This window comes from Aquarana catesbeiana, linkage group LG03 (assembly GCF_042186555.1).
Source record: "Aquarana catesbeiana isolate 2022-GZ linkage group LG03, ASM4218655v1, whole genome shotgun sequence".
Taxonomy (NCBI): Eukaryota; Metazoa; Chordata; class Amphibia; order Anura; family Ranidae; genus Aquarana; species Aquarana catesbeiana.
In genome coordinates, this window is record NC_133326.1 from 276,371,425 (window position 1) to 276,394,095 (window position 22,671).

At 43.2% G+C, this 22,671-nt stretch overlaps 1 protein-coding gene across 1 annotated transcript in view; it reads right to left on the reverse strand.

Moving 5' to 3' along the window:
* Positions 1-11,942: 11,942 nt before the first annotated feature.
* The window catches only part of GNS (glucosamine (N-acetyl)-6-sulfatase), a 54,471-nt gene continuing 43,742 nt past the window's right edge, over positions 11,943-22,671 (reverse strand). The window contains exon 14 of the mRNA XM_073620120.1: positions 11,943-14,602. Coding sequence (XP_073476221.1) covers positions 14,524-14,602 — 79 coding nt within the window. The 3' untranslated portion in view covers positions 11,943-14,523. The remainder of the gene's footprint in view (positions 14,603-22,671) is intronic.

The window sequence follows — 22,671 nt, forward strand, 5'->3', positions numbered from 1 at the left end:
ATGCTTGGTGGAGCTGTGTCATCCAACATTCCCCCTGGCAGTAGGAAGTGGAGTTTTTTCCCCTCTGGTTCGTCCAGTTAAAGGCCCCGACCGGGTTAAGGTCGCAAGCTCTCCTGGGCTTGCCTTGTGGTAAGCGCGCACTTCTTATTGAATATCACAGTGGTGCGGTGGAGGAAAGGTTACATTATTACTTATTCATTACGCTGAAAACCGGAGCTGGGTCCTGGTCTTCTCACAACACACCTCTATTTCTTTGGAATACAATTGTTTTGGAATATTATTTTAGGACTAATATCTGCTCTGTTTGTGTTACATTAATGAATGTGGACATTATTTAATAAGTTCGGTGATATTCACGGCTTGTAAAAAAATGTTTTCCTTTGTTAAATACTAAGGTTAATTTCAACATTTAATACGGCTCACTTAGGGATATTAGCGCTGCTACCTTTGTTATTATTTGTATTATTGTGTGTATCTCACATTGAGCGGCTGCTTTGTTTTATTCATTTTTTGTTTTTTGTAATCACATTTTTTGTATTCACATATATTTTTTAAGCACGATTTTCATTAATCCTTTGTTTAATATAGCGCAGTATTTTCCCCATTTGTTACTTTGGACTTTACTACTGCTTTAATGCACCTAAAGGAGTTTGTAAAATGTGGCTTTAGGTGCATTTTTTTACGCTGCTTGGAGAGGAAGCATCTAGTGTGCATGAGGCCTTAATGTTTGGAGGTTCGTTAGCAGAATATTATTTATTCCTTTTCTTTGGAAGAAAAAAAAAAAAAATTAAATAAATGACTGCTGCACACCTCCCCTTTTAAATATTCTATTCTGCACTATACCTATGTTTTGCATCCCCTAAAAGATGCATAATCAGTAAACCGAAAGACTGAAAAATAAGAACTATTAACCCCCAAAGTGCATTACTACAATCCATATTATAGAATGTCGTTATGCAATTTAGGGATTAACTGGGAAAGAGGGGCGCCCCCAATTTACATGCTGTATTTTTAAAGACAGATCTGTTGTTTTTAAGTATGTAATACAAAAGGGTTTTGTTCTTGGGTTTTCTATTTTTGTATAATAGTATCTTGTTTAATTTTGTTTATGAGTGCAGTTATCAGTCTTTGGGTTCATTGAATAATTACCTTTCATTCCCTACCATCTTGCTGGTTTGATAGATCTGTAATACCTATGCAGGCTGGTAGCAGGATTTGAAAGGACATACTGTGCCTGCATAATACAAGCACAGTCACAGTGCACCAGAGAGTGAAAATGATTAAAGGCTTATGCTACTGAAACCTAGTATTATGTTAGGAACACACCAGCCATTATTTACTTGTCTCCAGCACTCCATTAAGAAGATCCATCCACTTGACTTCACATACCAACATGTCTGTCAGTCAGTCAATGCTAAATTCTCCAAAGGACTAAAAAATACTTGGAGGAATTTAAGTTTGTGTTACACCTAATTAGCAATTAAAATGACACTCTATACACTTTTTTTTTTTGAAACTTGCAATTGAGTGGACAGATGCGGTCTTCAGATTTTTATTGTTGTTTTGTGAAGTGAAGATGCAACAGTATGGAGTCACTGGGACAGGGAGTAGAGAAAATAAGACTCCTCCTCAGGTATGCAGAGGACAATAAAATCTGACAGATTCTAAAGCTGGCCATACACTAATAGATTTACTTAGGACTATTTGAATGGAAATTCTCAGTACATTTGAGGAATGTCATCTGAAAGTACTTCAAACTTTTATTTGCTTTTAACCACTACCATACCAAGCAAAGTCCAGCACTCCTCTCCTACATGTAAAAATCATCATTTGTTTGCTAAAATATTACTCAGAACCCCCAACTAAAAATATATTTATAATTTTTTAGCAGTGACCCTAGGGAATAAAATGGCGGTCATTGCAACTTTTTATGTCACACGTTATTTGCGCAGCAATTTTTCAAACATGTTTTTTTTTTGGAAAAAGAAAAACACATTCATGAATAAAAAAACCTCCAAAACAGTAAAAAGTTAGCCCAATTTTTTTCTGTAATGTGACAGATGATGTTACGCTGAGTAAATCGATAAATCACATGTCACGCTTTAACATTGCGCACACTCGTGGAATGGCGCCAAACTTCGGTACCTAAAAATCATCAGAGGCGGCGCTTTAAAATTGTTTACAGGTTACCAGTTTGGAGTTGCAGAGAAGGTCTTGGGCTAGAATTATTGCTCTCGCTTTAACATTCACGGTGATACCTCACATGTGTGGTTTGACCGTCGTTTACATATGCGGACGCGACTTGCGTATGCGTTCGCTTCTGTGTGCGAGCACGTGGGCGGTTTATTTTTATTTAATTTTTTTATTGTTTTATTTTACAAATTTGTTTTATTTTTACACTTTCCCTTTAAAAAAAAAAAATTAAATAAAACCTGTTTGCTTTTATTACTATTACAAGGAATGTAAACATCCCTTGTCAATCGGAATAGTGCGTGACATGTCCACTTTATGGAGATGTGGGGTCAATAAGACCCCACATCTCTCCTCCAGGCTGGAAAGCCTGAGATTGAAAAAAAAAAAAAAAAAAAAATGAATGATCTCAGGCTTTCCAGCCGAATCCCCTGCATTGTTTACTTCCACCGGACATGACGGCATAACATTGCGCCCGGACCTCCAAGAGTCAGAGGCTGCCGGGGACCATCTGTCCCTCCGTTTCCTCTATGACTATGGTTCCTGCACGGGTGAGCCCTTAGACGCACCAGAGAAGGGAGGGCGCCCCCTCCCACTGCCTGTAAGAACGATCAAGAGGCTGAACAGCCGCTAGGATTGTTCCTGCGGTGAAGGGAATCGCTGGCTGAAAAAAATTATATCTGAATGATGCCTGCAAATGCAGGCATCATTCAGATATCACCACTGTAAGACCAGGGCGTCATAAGACGGCCTGCGGTATGGAAGTGGTTAACATTTGGTTTTGGAATGAATGTGTTTTCCTGAATAAAAACCACATGCACTGTCAGAAATGTATTTGTTTGGAAAAAATTTCTAGCCTGCTCCTTTGAATTTTCTGGTCACTGTGGTCCAAAACAATTGTCGATTTGACCCCAACTGACTAAAGAAAAAAAAAAATCATAAATAATGAAAAATATTTATTACGTACTCAATGGTATTGTTATGGTGGTTGTAGCCCTTTTAAAATGCTACTGCAACTATGGAGATATCTGTTACCCTTTATGCTGAAATGTTGGGGATTAAAAAAATATATACATAAAATTCAGGTATTGTATGGCCAGTCTACTCTTCCCCACTCTATAACCAACATTTAGCATGAGTTGTACTTGAATTCCTGTGGGCATTTCTCCAGTTTTCTGTGTTACTTGTAGAATAATGTTTTTTATAGTGCATTAGAGATTCCATAAGTGATCTGTATATGTATTTTTTATTTTTCTAATAAAATTTTTAACTATTTGTGTACATGTCGGTTAATTTAAACTATGCACAATCTTTTTTTTTTAGACCGTGTATTTAAACTCCATCCTCTTTGTTCATCAGTCATCCATACCCACACAAACGCTGTTAGCATAGTGGTCTATGTGATGTACTTGGTACAAATTATTTTGGACTGGTAACAGCACACACAGCTTGATGTAACTTCTTTATGAAACATTGCCTCTTTTTTTTTTTTTGAGCCAGTTACACCCCTTTAAAACATTCATAAAGAATTTACAAAAATATAAATATTATTTACTCATAACACAGCTAAAAAAATGGCGTTGAAAAAAGTTGGAAGGGCAAATGTGCAGGAGTATAAAGTAAATCTATAAAATTTCCAGAAAGAAAAATGCTCCTTGATCTGGATACTTGCTGCAGGTCAGTGTCTCAAAGTATTGGTTTAGCACAATAGCCAAGCCGCTAATAGAAAGGTCAGCCCAGGCTACCCTTTAAAGTGTTAGTTCACCTTTTACAGTAAAATATGTAAAAGGTGACCCAACACTGGAACCCCTCCCTCCCACCTGGGTCCCGCTGTACTTACTTTCTGTGATCCTGAGCGGTCAACACTGCTGCAAGCCACTCCACATGGACAACGCTCACCAATGAGGATCTGTCTGGACCACCCCCTGCAGCGCTGGATGGAGAGGAGAGAAAGCAGCAAGGATTTCAAATCCTTGGACTAGTGGAGTGGCTTGCAAGAGCCCTGACAGCATAGGATCACGAGAGTAAAGTACAGCGGAGACTGTGGGGAGGGGGTTCGGTGTTAAGTCACCTTTACAGATTTTATGTAAAGATTAACTAACCTGGGGGCGTGTCCAAGATGGCGGAGTGAACGGATGTGCATCTCAGAGCTCTGCTGCTTCATTGATCCTGCATTTCATCTAACCGGGTCAAACGACGCTGTATACCGGCTAAATCAGCGGTGAATGTCTTCTAGACCAGTAGTCATCAACCCTGTCCTCAGGGCCCACTAACAGGCCAGGTTTTATGTATTACCTTGGGGAGATGCAGACTAGAATACTGCAATCACTGAGCAGCAAATGATATCACCTGTGATGTATCTCAGTTATCTTGCAAACCTGGCCTGTTAGTGGGCCCTGAGGACAGGGTTGATGACCACTGTTCTAAACTACCCAAGGGGCAAAGGGGGAAGGAAACTCAAATTTCCCCCTGAAATACCACTGGAGACCAGCCCCACTATCCAGAGGCCTAGGAGAGAGGTGCCCCGTGCCAACATGGCGTCTCAAACAGACGCACAGGCGGGATCTGCTGCACCGGCTCTAGGCATCCTGGAAGTCATGGCCGCGATTGCTACCTGCCAGACGGCCGTTGCCTCATGCCAGGCAGCCCTGACCACGAAAATAGAGGAGGTACAGATGGACGTGGGCCTCATTCGGCAGGACCTGGACAAAGTTCGTTCCAGGCTGACCACGGCGGAGACCCGAGTGGGACAGGTGGAAGATGTGGTGGGAGATAACACTGGCGCCAGATTCTGAAAACAGATGTCGTCAGAACAACATCCGCATCATGGGTCTGGCGGAGGGTAAGAACCCCACTGTATTTGCAGAGGAGCTGCTCCGCTCTTTGCTTCCTGCAGCCCACATGTCCCCCTATTTTACGGTGGAGAGAGCTCACAGACTGCCGCCACAGCTTGGCCCACAGGGCTCCCCCCGCACCTTTATCATGCGTCTCCTCCTTAATTTTAGAGACCGGGATGAGCTGCTTAGAGCTGCTAGAGCGGCAGGGGAGCTGATGTATCAGAATAACTGTCTCGTGTTATTCCCGGACTTCTCCATTGAAACACAAAAGCTTCAGCGCTCGTTTGATACAGTAAAGGCGGGCCTCCGCTCCAAGGGAATTAAATATAGTGTACTTTTCCCTGTCAAACTCCGGGTGACCGATGGGGAAACAGTCCGCTTTTTTACATCCCCAAAAGAGGCGGCTAAGTGGCTGGAAACTGCCCCCCCTCTGGGATGAAGACCTGCGGTTCTAATAAATCACTTGTTTATTCCACTAGGCAGTTAAGTTCATTGGAGTACACTGGCTGTGTCCATTTTGTATGTATAACTGATCTGCATTATTTTTCGGCTATGGGGTCAGCTGACTCCTCCCTGTTATAGATGTGCTTCACTGATGGCTGCACACTGGTGACAGGATAACTTGATCTATGTTGCTGTATACTCTCTACCGGAATATAAAGTTCCCTCTTATTTACCTTTTGTTTCTTCTGACATGGAGCTGCTGAACTTTACATCAAACCTTGATGCAGACGAACCACTATCCTTCTCTACCACGGTGTGGGGTGCTTCCTGTGTGCTGGTAGCAGGGTGTGCGCTCATACTAGGATTCACGACCGATGAACTACCATAACATTATTAGCTTTATCTATATTCTCCCTATTGAAACAGAAACTGTAAGTAAGCCCCTGCTACAGTCCAGGTGATTTCCACAAACCGGTTAGGATGCTATAGCAGCATCTCTTGTGCCTATGTTGCTCACAACCTATGTGACTAACTCCCTTTATCTATCTATAAGTTTGTTGCTGGAGCACAGGCGATGCAAACTGCTGACTCTTGGAATTAACACACGCCTCCCAGAAGTTGGTTGCCTTCGGGCAGGTTAATTGGGCAATATGCAGACTTACCTTGGTTGGGATCTGCGGGGTGGTGGGGAAAGGAAGGTCGGCCGTTGCTGACCAAGTTTTGATTGCATTGTTGGGTATGGTTTACAGTTTTAAGTTTACGTTGTTTTGTAACCTGTATGTTCCTTTATGGCATGATCACCTTTCCAGCATTTGTGGCCACGGGGTGGGGAAGAGAGGGAGGACCGGAGCTGGCTGGTTGATTCCCTGGAGGAGTGGAGTGCTTTCACACACAGACCATGATAACTCCTGTATTAATATGGTCACACTGAAATGGCTCAGGTATCTGTGACTTCTTGGAATGCGCGGGGACTTAATTCTGCTCATAAGAGATCATTAGTCTTCAATTATATTAGGAAATATTCCCCTCACATATGTGTGCTACAGAAAACCCACCTATTGGGCTCTCGTATAATGAGCCTTAAAAAGGCCTGGGTGGACTCCCATTTCCATGCAACATACTCCACTTACTCTAGGGGTGTCAGCACTCTGATACACAAGCAGCTACCTTTCCAGCTCTTGGATATCAGAACAGACCCCGGGGGCAGATATGTCATCCTCCATGCACTAATTGCTAATAGTCCTTGTGTCCTGGCGGGATTGTATCTCCCCCGGCTGATACAGCCTTACTATACACTGTAATGCAGATGGTGATCGATTACGGGGTGGAGGACATTCTGGTGATGGGGGATTTCAACCTGACCCCTACCTCAGACCTGGATAGACTCCATTCCGTCTCCCGATGGGTGCCTGGCTTGGCTGAGTGGGCCAGTGCCTTCACCTTATCGGATGTTTGGCGTCACTCCAATCCCACTACCAAACAGTTCACTTGTCATTCCACTACATTTAAAACCTTGTCCCATATTGACATGATATACGCATCCCGCTCTGTACTTAGAAGGACTGTGGATGTTGGTATTTTATCCAGGGGTATCTCAGACCACACACCGTTATTACTCAAGATATATTTGGGCCCCCTGGGGAGCGGCTATAGAGGTTGTCTCGTTACTGGATTGAGGATGAGGGAGTTCAGGAGACAGTGCAGGAGGGGATGTGCCACTACTACTCCTGTGGTCACCTGGGATGCCTTTAAGGTCTGGACCAGAGGGGAGTACATAGCGCGTATATAAGCGGCCCATAGGAAAGCCACACTTTCTTTGGAGGGGTTGGAGGAGGAGGCCAGGTTGAAGGAGGAGGCTTATGTGACACACCCTGACCAGGTAACATATGGGGACTGGCAGTTTGCGCTGAGACAGCTTTCACTATTCAGAGTGGAGGGGACGCAGAAGCCGCTCCTTACCACAGCCTACAAAATTTTTGAATACGGTAATAAGAGCGCCCGCATGATGGCATGGTTGGCTAAGGGACAGTTCGCTGTCACTCACATTGGCGGAGTCAGGGGCTCAGGTGGAACGCTTTTGAAATCCCCCGGAGACATAAACAATAGATTTGCCCAGTATTAACCAGCATCTGTACTCCTCCAGGGTGGAATATTCCTCCTCTGAGTTGTCTGAGTACTTGGCTAGAATTCCTCTGCCAACTCTTAGCGACAGGGTTCCTAAGGACCTAGAAACTGACATTACCCTGGAGGAGGTCCAGAATGCTCTCTCCCAACTGCAGGCGGGGAAGACGGCCTGCCTACAGAGTTCTACTCACACTATCAGGACCTACTGGCCCCTCGGCTTGTATCCCTATATGCTCAATTCTTTACATTAGAGACACTCCCTGAGTCCATGTCTGAGGCAGTGGTGGTGTTGATACCCAAACCAGGCAAGGATCCCTTAGACTGCTCCTCATACCGACCGATCTCCCTCTTAAATGTTGACGCCAAGATTTTGGCAAAAATCCTGGCAAACAGGTTGTCTTCGGTGTTGGGGGAGGTGGTCCACCCAGATCAAACTGGGTTTATGCCTGGGAAGGGTACCGACCTCAATCTCTGCCACCTCTTTTTTAATATGTCTGTAACTCATGTAAACAGCGGCAAGCGGGTCATCGCCTCATTGGACGCCGAAAAGGCGTTTGATTTCGGTGGAATGGGTCTTCCTGTGGGCAGCGCTGTGCCGGTTCGGATTCGGTCCTAGGTTTCTCCAATGGATCCATATGCTTTACCGGGCACCCTTAGCATGTATCCGAACCAATGACAGGCTGTCAGCGCCCTTTCCACTGCAAAGGGGCACACGTCAGGGATGCCCTTTGTCCCCAGCCCTCTTTGCGCTCGCGCTTGAACTCCTGGCAATCCTAATTAGGAACTCGGAGAGGGTGGGGGGATTGAAGGTGGGCTCCCTGGAAGAGAAAGTTTCTATATACACGGATGACACCCTACTGTATCTGCAGGATGCGGGTGAATCGCTGACAGCTGCTCTAGAGATATTTGTTAAATTTGGCAAGTTCTCGGGCATACGTATTAATTGGTCCAAATCCAACATTTTTTTCCTTTGGACCCCCAGGCCCGTGATCCTAACATAAACATACCTCTTTTCTGGGTGGACCAATTCAAGTATTTGGGTATCCAGATCAAGAGGGAGCTGACAAGCTTTAATGAACTAAATCTGCTACCAGTCATGACCCAACTCCAGACCAGGTGTGCCTCATGGGCCTCCCTGCCTCTGAATCTTATGGGACGCATAAATCTTCTGAAGATGTTGTTTCTTCCAAAATTTTTATGTGTGTTTTTGTAACAGTCCTACCTGGATACCCAACTCCTTTTTGTGGAGGTGGATAGATGTGTGGGTTCCTTCATCCTGGGGGGAGCTGCTCCCAGACTGGCTAGATCAACTCTGACACTCCCTGTCCACTGCGGGGGGCCCCGCACTGCCAAACTATCGAAATTACTTCTGGGCGGCTGTGCTGGTCACAGTCAGGTGGTGGTATGCCCTCTTTAAGGGAAACGCAGCTGTATGCCTGGAGGCGGCTGTTCTTGGTTCACTCCGGGAGCTGGGTAACCTTGTCTATAGGGGACATCGGGCATATGATCACCTCCCACTGCCTACTAAAACAACCCTTAAGGTCAGGACGACGGCCAGGCGGGGGCTTGTGGGTCCTGGGAGCTGGTCCCCCTTCTGTCCTCTCTGGGGAAACCCTAACCTTCCGCATATCAGGACAGGGCCAGACCCACTGATTTGGGCCAGACATGGTATCAAAACTTTCGGGGACATTATCTCAGGGGGTGACATACTACCATTCACGACCCTTCAAACTAAACACCATCTCCCGGGGTGGATGTACTTTAGGTACCTCCAGCTGCGTCACGCCACCAGGGCCCAATTCCCAACGCCAATTAGACTGACAATGGATCCCATTGAGGTGGTGTTGGCTCAAGAGAGACTGGAAAAACCCCTATCTGCCCTATACTTGGATTTGTTAAAGAACGACTCCACTAAGATAGACAGACTTTGGGATCAGTGGAAGGCAGACATACCTGACCTAGAGAGAGAGGACTGGGATGACTGTTTGGCGGATAGTACTGCTTTACTGATATCCTCAAAAGAAAGACTGATACAGGTCAAATTCTTACACAGGGTTTACTATACTCCCCAGAGGCTCCACAGGTTCTATCCACAACGATCACTGGACTGCCCTCGGTGTCAAAATAACATAGGCACACATTTTCATATGTTTTGGAGCTGCCCCAAAATTGCTAAATACTGGGCTGAGGAGTTGGACTCTGTCAATGGCCACCTTCAGCTGAACCTCCCGGTATCCCCAGATCTGGTGCTTCTGGGCATCCAGGACGATGACCAAAGGCCTAGATACACCAAATTACTACTAACTTACCTTTTCTTCTATGCGAAGAGGGAAATTGTACTGCATTAGAATGCCCCCTCTCCCCCCACGGTTGGATCATGGGAAAAGTCAATAAATGCTGTACTCCCACTCTACAAATTAACATACCTTAACAGGAATTGCCCTAAAAAATTTAATAAAATATGGCAGCCATGGAGGGCGTAGACAAGGATAATCCTGAGGGAAGAAATATGACATATGGGGAAGCAATACCTAATATGCCCTTGTTTATGTGATTTAAAGGATATCCTGTTGTATTTTTGTGAATTTTGTGAATTTTTTCACATGGTAAGCTTGGTAATCGTTTTTGTTTTATTTTCTTCTCACGCTAACAGCGTGAGGAGAAAAAAAAGCCGATCACCAGCTTATGTGCAAGGGACATCGGTCCCGAAGAGGAAAAGGCAATTCTGCCTCATCTGTGCCCACCAGTACCCCCTGCCTTTGCCATCGCCATCTATCAATGCCCATGAGTGCCACCTATCAATGCCCATCAGTGGAGCCAATCAGTGCTGCCCATCAGTGTAACCAACCAGTGCTGATCAGTGCCCATTACTGCCACCCAAATGTCTCATGGCTTTGAACAAAGCATATTAAAAGCCTAGTACAGTATTCAATAGAAATAGTCTGGTATATGACAAATGCACCTATTCCTATTGCTCAGTCCTTGCACATGCCATCTGGATCATAAATCACTGGTTCTCCTTGTGCACAAGCTCTGGATAGTTACCCACATCCACACCTCATGTTACTAATCTAAGGAGGTCTTAAATATTAGTCTCAGCTATCCATTTTGTATATAAATAAGTTTAACCACTTGCTGTCCTTAGGCCATTTATATACAACCTGAGCTTAAGGGGTTAACTGCAACTATGAACTGGGTACCTTCTTTTCAGTCAGCTCCCAACAGTAAAAGTGATCCAGGAGCTCTAGAATCACTGTCATTTTTACTGTACCGTGAAGGGGGACATTTTCCTATCATCTTGGAATGTATATTTATGCAGATTCTATGTCCAGGCAGCAAAAGCACTGACGCAATGTGTATGAAAATTGTTCCTGTTGTCCTAACTTTCAACTTCCATGAAAACTGTTGTGCCTCCCTACACGTGTGAATGGTAAAACCTCAAAAAAACTAAATATCACATATAAAGAGCATAGTGTCATAAATTCATATCCTATTATAAACATAAAAAGCACATAAAGAAGCATACAATCCTTCCCATTGAGTGAAAAAAAAAAAAGTTGTAGGTACCTCTGAGAAAGTCATGTGACAACACGCGTTGGGTGGAGCCGGTTGACTGCTGAAAACTGGAAGTGAAGCGAGAGCCGCAGCCCCACAGTATTTAACACAGACTTGAATACTTAACACATCTGTAAGTGTAATTATTATAATAAAGATTTGCTGTTTAAACCTTTTACGCTATGGGGATCCTCTCTCATTTGAGCCCAGTATAGGACGGATGCACAGAAATTTAAAGGGCCATACACCCTCTATATGTGAACATAGAAGGGAGGTGGAAAGAAGCGTGTAAGGAGTATCCCAAATTGGAGCAGCATTGTTAAGGCACCCCCTGCCAAAGGGGAAGGCGTTTTCAGACCTTGCTATTAGCAGATCCAACTTGGGAGGTGAGCACATAGCAGAAACGGTGGTGGGAATTACTAGAGCACTGCGGTGTCATACCATTTATAAAAGATTTTATTGGAAGATATTGACCGTCACTGGATGATCTTTTGTCACAAAAACGTTTATTTGTTGCACCTCAGCAGAGACTTTTTTCACTCATTGGGAAGGACTGGACAATTCTTTGTGCTTTTTAGGTGTATAATTTATGGCACTGTATGACCTTTATATGCGATATCATTTTTGTTATTTTGATGTTTTATCATTCACACATGTAGGGAGGCGCAACAGTTTTTTATACATGAGTTAGATAAAGCAAAAGATATTCACTACATCAAAGCAGTCTGAGCTGCTAAGAGTAAAGAGCTTTTAAATCCTTCTCTGATAAACAAGGAAAGAAAACACAATGCATAGAGATTCAACATTTTATTGTAAAGTGCAGCAGTGAAAAGGATAATTTAAAGGGCACTTCTATGAGGATAACAGTTTCACAAGGCAAAAGCAAATTACAATTATCTGTAGATCACAAATATAACACAAATCATAATAAAATCAAAAAATGAAGAACTAAGCCCAAAATCTTAATGTAGCAGCTATATGTTTACCAGTGCAAAGTTATGGTTGCTTTGTTTTTGCAGATGGCCATTTATCCCTACTGGTCAGGCATCGCCTTATAGTTTTGTGAACCTTCTGAATGTGGAGTTAAAATAGTTCCCTGGCAACCTATTCACTTTTGGATTATAAGCAGCCTGTGAGGTCATCCCTTTATTGTTTAGCATGGCCCATGCTTGCTTGGATTGGAGTTAGAGAAAAGTATAATCATGATGGTGGGGTCGATATGAACTAAAATGTTGCTTTAACTGCCTAATCAATGCAGAAAGAAAAAACTCAGCCAAGCAATTCTGTATTAGTTTAAATAAAAAATTTTTTCTTTCAAGTTCACATAAAATGAAAGCAGAGCTGAAACATTCTGAACAGTGGTCCACAGACTGGTTCCCACCTCAGGATTGAAGGTATCAATTTTTAAATATAATTTGGACAATTTTGAAAGGATCATGTCATGGCTGCGGGTTCTCTGGTCCCATCAGATCCCTGCCCATAATCTCAGAGGGAGTGAAAGAGGATCTTTCAGCAATGAAACTGGGCTATGCATCCAAATAGAAATCACTAATTTATTAGAACTTAATCAGATGCCATATATAATCAAACCACCACCGCGCAGCTTTAAAATCTAGTAAAATAGCCCATTTCTATTCTACCTATAATAATGCAATTCATTTTCCCAATTTGCTGCAGTAAGCAGTATGGGAAGCGAGAACATAAAAATGTAATGAATTGTCAGTTTTTCTGACGGTAATAAACACTTCTAATAAGTCACACACGCACAAATCATGCTAAAAAAAAAAAGAAAGAAAAATATATGGAGGAAAGGTATAATTCACAAAATGTGTTTGGTGGTAGACAGCCATCAGTTGGCTGGGTGACTGGGTCATCTCCAAGCCACGTAACAAGGGGAGATGAAGCTGGCTAACTGCAATAAAAATCCTGTGTCCTTCAGAAAGTTTATGTTCTGAAGTTCAATAAACATTTGGGACAGCCATGTTGCTTATACATTTTCAGTTATAAAAAACCCATAGGGCAAGCTGAACAATAAAATACGTACATATAGAGGCAAGACCAAGGACAGAACACTTACTGTGAGGTTCTGAAGGATCATTTGGTGGGCAAATTGGTGCAAGGCATAATGGGGCATTCATGAACATTGGTTATGGCTATGGGAAAAGTAGACATGACACACGCTATACCTCAGTTTTGGATTTTGAGTACACTGAGAAATTGAAGTTGAATGAACTCTCCTATAAAATGAAACCTATATTCCCTTACTCAAATTATAGGCTGGTACCAAAAAAGAAAATGAATCATGATAAATATATCTTCAATTTGCAAAGTTCAAAGATTAGGATGGTGGGGACACTGTCAAGAACATACATATGAAGTACATGACACACAAACATTAAGTGTAGGTAAAAATTATGGGATGGCTTTAGAAAGTACTGGCTTTAGGGGTAAAAAAAAAAATTAAGTCTCGAGTCATCTTTGCATTATCAGCTTGTATAGAAAAATGCATATACAATACAAAAATGGGTTTTATGCTGAAAATAAAATAATAGGTTAGTCTCCAAACCGATTATTGAGAAGCACCATCACATATAGGCAAACAGCCAAAATCTGCATTATCATTTTATTATTACACTATAGAACACTTTAATCTAGAATCCAGTTTATTTGGACTGTACCACTTTTAAAGCCTCAGTCATCAAACTTGAAGCCCAAGGTTACGTTTTTTTTTTTTAAAAGCAGTCATTATCACTTTCTGATCAGGGCTAGATTTCTGTAAAAGACAATTCAGAGACTTTTCTTTCTTTCGGAAAAGGGATGTGTTCTATAAATTAGATGGATGTTCCCAATTTGCTTATCTTAGATACATGAAGATGCTTAACAAAACTGCCAAACAGTTAAGCAACTTTAGAACCAATTCTGGCTATTGGGAACTAACAAGTTCTTAGTGGTTTTAAACTGCAGAATTACAGTATTTTTTCTTAACAAAAATAGTCTCATCGCATTAAAAAAATAATTTACTTGAGACGTATTAGTACAGCAATAGAGTTTAGCATTGATAATTAGTTCATTATCAAAGAGAGCTTCAATGTTTTGGGGACTGGCTAGGATAAGAATAAAGTGGCAAAGGTTCCCTTTATCTAGAAGATTATAAATGTCTAGTATCTCTAACCAACCAATCACAGCAGAAGCCCAACTGTCAGGACATAGTCTTAGGAATTCACTGACATAGCCACAGATTTCACATAGCCAGCTGGCGTTTGATTAGGTCCTGCACAAAAATGACACAGATAAGCCAAATCATTGAAGCCTTCAAGGCTGGCAGAGAGCAGCTCAATTACTTCACCAGAGATAAGTGAGGAGATGAAATATTCTAAAGCAAAGACTTCTGGGACAAAAGGTGGCCTTGCTGATCTTGATTCCTGAACATCATTTCTGGGTCAAACTGATACCTGGAAAAGAAATATCTCATCAGAAGAAGTTAAAAACAAAACCTGTATTACAGAGATAAAAAGCCTAGCGCTTGAAGTGTAAACTACTACACTTATGCTTGTCCACCACCTAGTCATTTACGCATCTGTCCCCGTTCCAGCAAGATATCACTCTCGGTCAGGCCCACATATACGCTTTGCAATCCTGAACCGGAAAGAATCTGATTGCAAAGCACAGGCCCAGCTAAAATAGTTTTTAACCAGTGGCTGGGCCATCTGAGATAAAGTATCTCAAAGGTTTAGGAAAAGATGATTGTAGGTGGAAGAGGGGGCTGGGGGTGCTCTCATCTAGTTGTAACAGCAACACTTTAAAGTGGCGCTCCACCCAAAAGGGGAAGCTCCGCTTGTTCGCACGCAGCCCCCCCCATCCCACTGTCACATTTGGCACTAGCACTGGAGGGGAGGGGGGTAACGGGTTCCTGGTATTGACAGTTACCCACTCCCATTTCATTTTAAGATCAATGATCTACATTTCCAGCCCCTCCTCCTTCCCCCCCCGCTGCCACTTTCGAGTAAGATCAGGGATCTATGACATTTCTGGTCCCTTCTTCCCCCGTTGCCTTCTGGGACATAAACCTCTTCGTAACTGGCGCATGAGCAACAGGAAACAGGCTGTGAAGCCGCAAGGCTTCACTTAATGTTTCCCTTACTACAGATGCCGGCACCCGAAGCGGCTAGGGGTGCCAACATCGCAAGATCCCTGCACAGGTAAGTGTCCTTATATTAAAAGTCAGCCGGTACAGTATTTGTAGCTGCTGACTTTTTTTTTTCTTTTACAGCCTTGAACTCCTCTTTAACCACGCCATGTAGTTTTGCTAACCTTGTTTCACCTGACTCTCAAAGCAATAAGTAGCTCTCATGTGTAAGCTGCTGCCTCTAGGAGGCAGAACACCTCTGCAACACGCCAAGCTATACAGCTCAGTTTGGTAAAAGACAATGGGGGTTATTTACGAAAGGCAAATCCACTTTGCACTACAAGTGCAAAGTGCACTTGGAAGTGCAGTCGCTGTAAATCCGAGGGGTAGATCTGAAATGAGGGGAAGCTCTGCTGATTTTATTATCCAATCATGTGCAAGCTAAAATGCTGTTTTTTATTTTCCTTGCATGTCCCCCTCAGATCTACAGCGACTGCACTTCCAAGTGCACTTTCAGTGCAATTTCAAGTGCACTTTGCACTTGTAGTTTGCACTTGTAGTGCAAAGTGGATTTGCCTTTAGTAAATAACCCCCAATGCGTTTGTATTGCGGAGGAAGTGTGTTAGACCTGTTACTGAATGCTGATCTTCTAGATCAGGGGTAGGCAACCTCAGCCCTCCAGCTGTGGTGAAACTACAAGTCCCATGAGACATTGCAAGACCCGACAATCAGAGGTATGACTCTTAGAGGCAGAGGCATGATGGGATTTGTAGTTTCACCACAGCAACTGGAGGGCTGAGGTTGCCTACACCTGTAAGCTCTAACAAGCAGGGCCCTCTGATTCCTCCTGTATTGAATTGTATTGTAACTATACTGTTTGTCCTAACATTGTAAAGAGTTGCACGAACTGTTGGCACTATATAAAATCGTGAATAATAATAATAATAATAATAATAATACCTTTTTTCGTCATACTTACCTTTAAAATCCTTTTCTTGGAGTACATCACGGGGCACAGAGCAACCATAATAATGACTATATGGGTTATACGCCACCTACTGGTGGATGGACACTGGAAGATAGTCAAACAGGAAGTCCTCCCCTATACAACTCCCTCCTACACAGGAAGGACCTCAGTTTTGTAGCAAAGCAATGAATATCCCAAAAAAGATGGGAGGGACCTCTGTGTCCCCTGATGTACTCCAAGAAAAAAGATTTTTACAGGCAAGTATGACGAATAAATCCTATTTTCTTTATTGTACATCAGGGGACACAGAGCAACCATAATATGACTATATGGGATGTCCTAAAGCAATGCTCTTGAGGGGAGGGAGACAAACTGCCACCTGATAAGGACTCCTGCCGCTCAAAACATACTGCGGCCAAAGCAGTATCCTCCGTGGCTTTGATATCTATCTGGTAAAATTCTTTGAATGTATGAACAAAAGACCATGTAATGGCCTTAAAATCCCGAGCCACTAACTCCTGATGGCGGATGGCCCAAGATGCCCCCACACACATGATAGCGAGCACTTTCACCAAAAAAAGGAGTGGGGGGCCTTGCCCTTTCAAGCCATAGGTTCGAATAATTGCCTGGCAAATCCAATGAAAATAGTTACCTGGAAGCCTCCTGCCCATCCTGGGCTCTACTGGCAGCACAAACCAGGATTCCTAACCTGTACCGACAAATTAAGCAATTGTGACCGTCAGAACTACCTCCAGGGTATGCAGTGATCTAACTCCTGCCAACTGAGGATCAGAAAAAAAAAAGGCAAGACATTGTCTTGATTCAAGTAAAAACTAGACACCATTCTAGGCAAAAAATGGATGAGGACAACATCACCCTATTATGATGTGAGACCAAGAACAGCTCCTTGCATGAAAGAGCTGCCAACTCTGACTCTCCACCTAGTGAAGTGATAGCCACCAAAGAAGCCACCTTCCAAGATAAAGGACCAACAGAATCTGCAGATTGGTTCAAAAAGCGGCCTCTACAATGACAGACAAGATCAAATTCAAGTCCCAAGGACACAAGAGTGGTCTGACAGCCAGGACTGACTACATTACCCACCGTATGAAATATGAATCAAGGAGAGAGAAACAACGGACTCTGGAAAAAAAAACGGATAGGGATGAACTCTGACCCTTAACAGTACTTAAGGCCAATCTTTCCCCTACCGATTGGAGAAAGGGGAAAAAAAAAGAAAATCTCCCACTCACATATTTCTGCAGGTGCCAATTTCTGGCTTCACCGCAGGCAAAAAAATATTTTCAAGTCCTGCAATTGAAGTTTCCCAAAGCTGGCTTCTAGGGGCTCAACAGTGCTGAGATACAGGACTCAAGAGACCAAGTCCACTGAACTGTAGCTACACTCAAATCAACTGGAGAGACTGGCATCAATGGTTATTATTTTCCAAATTCCTGAAAAGGAAGAATATGAACCACCAATTTTTGCTCTACAACACCCCGGGAACAAAACCCTCTGGCAATCCAATGCCTGGATCTTCAAATTCCAGACAGAGAATGATCCTCTACCAAGACCTGGAGTAGGACTGTATGTAGGGAACGTGCATCGACCTAAACACAGCTTCCTCCTGCAGAAATATATTGAAGGAACCTCTGGAATCGACTGCTTCCTGAGCAAAGATTGAGGTAATGAGCATTGAGGTGTCTACAGCAAGCCAGGCACTGGGGCTAGAAGCTTTGTGAACCCTCCAGAGCTGTGACCAACCCAAAGGGAAGATTCACCAAAAAAAAAAAAAAAAACAACTTTCCACTGCAAATACAGAAATCTTTGATGAGCCTGGAAACAAACTGCCACATGAAGACGTGCGTTTACCGATTTTGGACCCCGAAATCTATCTCTTGCAGAGAGGTCATCACTGAACAGACCTAGCCTATCTGAAACAGAAGGATGCTCAGCGGCTTGAGACCTTAAGATAAACCTCATGTCCCTATTCGGTTTTGAAACTGCTACCATTTACTTGTCTCACAATAATGGGCCCATAACTTCTGCTCCATGAGCCAATGCAAGGCAAAAGACTGACGACTCTGTGGCAGACCCAGACAGTCCCAAGAGGTGCACTTAACCTACCAGGTTTCTGCTGGCTAGGAGGAGCAAACCACCTCAGAGACTGCCCTAAAAACCTATGGTCTGAAGTACTCTCAAAACACTGCTGCCTCAGAGGCCTCTTTCACTTAGGAGGGAGAAAAAAAAAAAAAAGGAAGAACAACTTACAGCCCCTGGTATTCCTGGGCTGTTTACCATCCAAGTACTAACTAGGCTTGATCCGAGATTAAGCGCGACAGTGGCTCAGATACCCCCGATGCCACTGGTCCAAAAGAAGACATGAACACCACCAGATCACTGGACCCGAGGGCAGTGTACCTGCCTCCCCCAGCCTCTCCCTTCTGGAGTCATTTAGCTAGTCTAACAGATACATAATAAAGTGACTATATTAGACAAAAATACATCATTCCACAAGGATGCAGGCCTAGACAACATTGGTCTACTGCTATACAACACCGTAGGTATGCAAGTATGCAGGTACCCAGGTATGCCGTTATGTAGGTACCTAGGAGTGCAAACATGCAAATGTATAAAAGTGTTCTTGCTGTTCATGCATTTACGTATGCAGTAAAATGCAAAAAAAAAAAAAAAAAAACATATCCATACAGTCTAATGTAAATAAACACATTTATACATTTAGAGAAAGGGCTCCACCGCTCAGGTAGGTTCAATTATAATGGAAACAGAAACAACTATGAATCCTTCAAGGAGAAGAGTCCCAGGTGCTGGCTGATGCAGGATGAAGCAAGGAAAAACAAGGAAATCTAGAAGCTGCACACCGGTCTGATAAGTGCTTTTATTCATAAAAAGCTGGATCACAGAAATGTACAAAGCACTACAGCAGAAGTGTACAGAGATCTGACGCGTTTCGCACTCATGACGAAGTAAGCACTCGTCATGAGTGCGAAATGCGTCAGTGATCTCTGTACACTTCTGCTGTAGTGCTTTGTACATTTCTGTGATCCAGCTTTTTATGAATAAAAGCACTTATCAGACCGGTGTGCGGCTTCCAGATTTCCTTGTTTTTCCTTACATTTATACATTTGTCTATAGAATATGCATTTATGCACACGTGCTCGTGCAAAGGTGTTTATGCTAGTAAGCAAGCATGTGTTTCTTCAACATCTATGCAAACGTGCTTATGCAAGTAAGCATGTGTTTATGCAAAACATGCGTTCATGTGCAATCATGTGTCCATGTATATATATGCAAAATTCGTCTCTAGTAGACATGTGTCTATGCGCCTTACGCAAACACGAGTCTATGCGACATGTGTCCTGTACTTCATGCAGTCATGAGTCCATGCGGCATGTGTCATGTGCCTCATGCACACATGAGCCCATGCGACATGTGCCTTACACAGACACGAGTCTATGCGCCTTATGCAGACATGTTTTTAGCAACAATGTATTTTTAGCAAACATAAGCCTCCAACAAACAAAAGATTTTAGCAACATAAGCTTTTCGCAAACATCTAGCAAGCATGAGCTTTCAGCAAGCATCTGGCAATGCACCTTGTTCAACTGCACCAGGCCCTATACTAGTTTTGTGTCAAATGCACATTATTCTGGAGACACACCACTTTAAAGTGCACTGCTAGGGGTGTATCGACTTAGTTGTACAGGCCCTCCTGGATAAGCAGTAAGTATGCAGTATATAATCATGACTTGTCTGGCCACACAGTTCTCCCATAGCAAGTACTCACACTTCACTAGTATCCATGGGCTGCTGTTATGTCTGAAGAGGCCAGCTGAATCTGCCGAGCACATGGCCAACATGGCTGCCCCTCCACTTCCTGCCTATATAGAAATAGGCCCCTGCGCCCTCTAGTGGCTGGAGGAGAAATGGCAGCCCATACTCCTAAGAAGTACACAGAGCATGTTTCAAACAGCACACTGCCCCAGGGGCTACTAAGAGAACACCAGACAGTCAGATTTTTTTTTTTTTTTTAAAGAAACTGCAAACAAATGCAGACTTACCATTCTTGCTTCAGGACTCTGGGTCCAAATTTCACCAATAATGACGAGCTTTGTCATAAAAGACCTTCAGGTACTGGGTCCCCCTTAATGTGGGGTCCACTTTCAGGACCTGTATAGCACCCTGCAGGAAAGAACCTTGGTCAGAACAAAAATACGGCACAGGGTTCCATTACGCAGGGTCCAGCGTTGTAAGGCTGCATTACAGGCAAACCTCATGGAATCTTCTCTTCTCCCCATGAGGCTCGGGTACCATCCATTTTTATGCTGACAGCTTTTTTGAATGGATCCGATTGAAGTCCTTGATTCTCAGTAGAAACGTTCCAGACCTCCAAGTATGCTCCAAGAGCACATCAGTGACCTTTTCCACCTTACAAACACTGGCGAAAAAAACTTGGAGGTCCTTCCTGCGTAGGAGGGGTTGTATAGGGGAGGACTTCCTGTTTGACTATCTGCCAGTGTCCAGCCACCAGTAGGTGGCGTATAACCCGTATAGTCATTATTATGGTTGCTCTGTGTCTCGTGATGTACAAAAAAGAAAATAAATTACTGAGAAAACTAACTCTGGAGACTATTGCACAGCTAGATTTAAACACCCTGCACCCTACTTCTGTGTAAAAAAAAAGAAAAAAATTAAAAATTCAGGCTGCGGCTGCAGCATTGGGAACATGTTACAAGTTTCAGCCTAAGAACGGGTGGAACATGTAATGGGTTTCCAAAGGTGAACTTACCCTTTAGGGCTCATGCACACAGGACATTTTTGCAGCTGCTTTTAGGGGCTTTTTTTTACTGACTCTGAACTCTCCTCCATGTTAGTCTAAGTGTCCATGCACACAAACTTTCAGAAAAGTTTGGAGGCATACGCTTTGGGCCAGAAAAAAACAAACACTGAAAACACTTAAAAAGGTATACTTATCCAGTGGCTTCAGCAGTTAAGCATCAATGGAACAAATATGCAAAGTTGTGATTTCACATGCTGCGTGTTTGTTCCAGGTCAGTGACTTTAAACTGTCTTTTTTTTTGCTGCTCTTGCTGCAATGTTCACCCCCATTCAAGGGGGAAGATGGGGGATTTGGGGCTGTGGTTATTTTTGCTCCCCCCCCTCCTGTTTTTCATTTTCTGATTATTGCTCCATTAAGCGTATATGCAATGATGGTAGGCAAAGTTTGACCATAACTCTAGGCTCTATTGCCAGTTATTCCCATTTATTGTACCTTATGACCCTGGTGTTGAATATACTGTGTTTCCAATTAAAGTTATTTTCCTGGGATATCTGGGGGGACATTGCTGTACTGGGGTCGGGGGTTTATCAGCACTTACCATTTCATATTATTGATGGCCTACTTATGTTGATTGTATCAAATGTTTTGTCTCATTTTTTGAATGTTTAAAGATGTAAAAATAATAAAAAATAAAATGTGCAAGGGGGGAGGTGTGAGAAGGACATGGGAAGCCTTTTGGAAATTACCATAGTTTTGTTTTACAGTACTGAAGCCAGGAAGTTTAGCATGACAAATGCCTAGACAATCGTTAGAAGATTGACAGCAATGGTAACTTCCAACAAAATTTCTTTAAAAGACAAACCCAAGCCAGAAGATTTATAGGTCTAGCATCAAGCATGTGCCTTGATTGCAAAAAAAAAAAAAAAAAAAAAAAAAAAAAAAAAAAAAAAAGAAGAAGTCTGATATTTGTTCTTAACCACCTCCCACCCGGCCACTGCACATATATGGCTGGGTGGGTGCTTCCGCCTGAGCAGACGTTCAGGAACGTCCCTCAGGAGGAGGGGGATCGCACACGTGCCCGCGCAACGGCGCAATCCTGATGCGCTCGTGTCACCCGGACATGGCGCATCTTCGATCAGCAGGAGGGCTCTGTGATTGGCCCTCCTGATCACATGACGGCTGTGTTCAATCAGAGCCATTGTGTGATGTAAATAGACAGCCGGTTGCTAGGCGATCGGTTCTCCTCACACAGAAATTGTCAGTGAGGAGAGGAGGAGAGCAGATCGCTGAAGTCAGCCGTTGATCAGCGAGTATGAGCTGTTTTTTTTTTTTACAGCTTTTTACACACTGATCACTGGCACAGTGTCCCCACACAATGTCCCCAAAATAGTGTCCCCACACAATGTCCCCACACAGTAAAAACACCTGTCCCCCACATATGTAACAGTAAAATCATATGTCCCAATGATCATCTGCATACATATGTCCGTGATCATCTGCGCACATCTGTGTGAACAAAATGATAAAAATTTAATTTGGGTACAGTGTTGCATGACCGCGCAATTCTTATTGAAAGTGCAAGAGCGCTGAAAGCTGAAAATTAACCTGGAAGGGAAGGGGGCGAAAG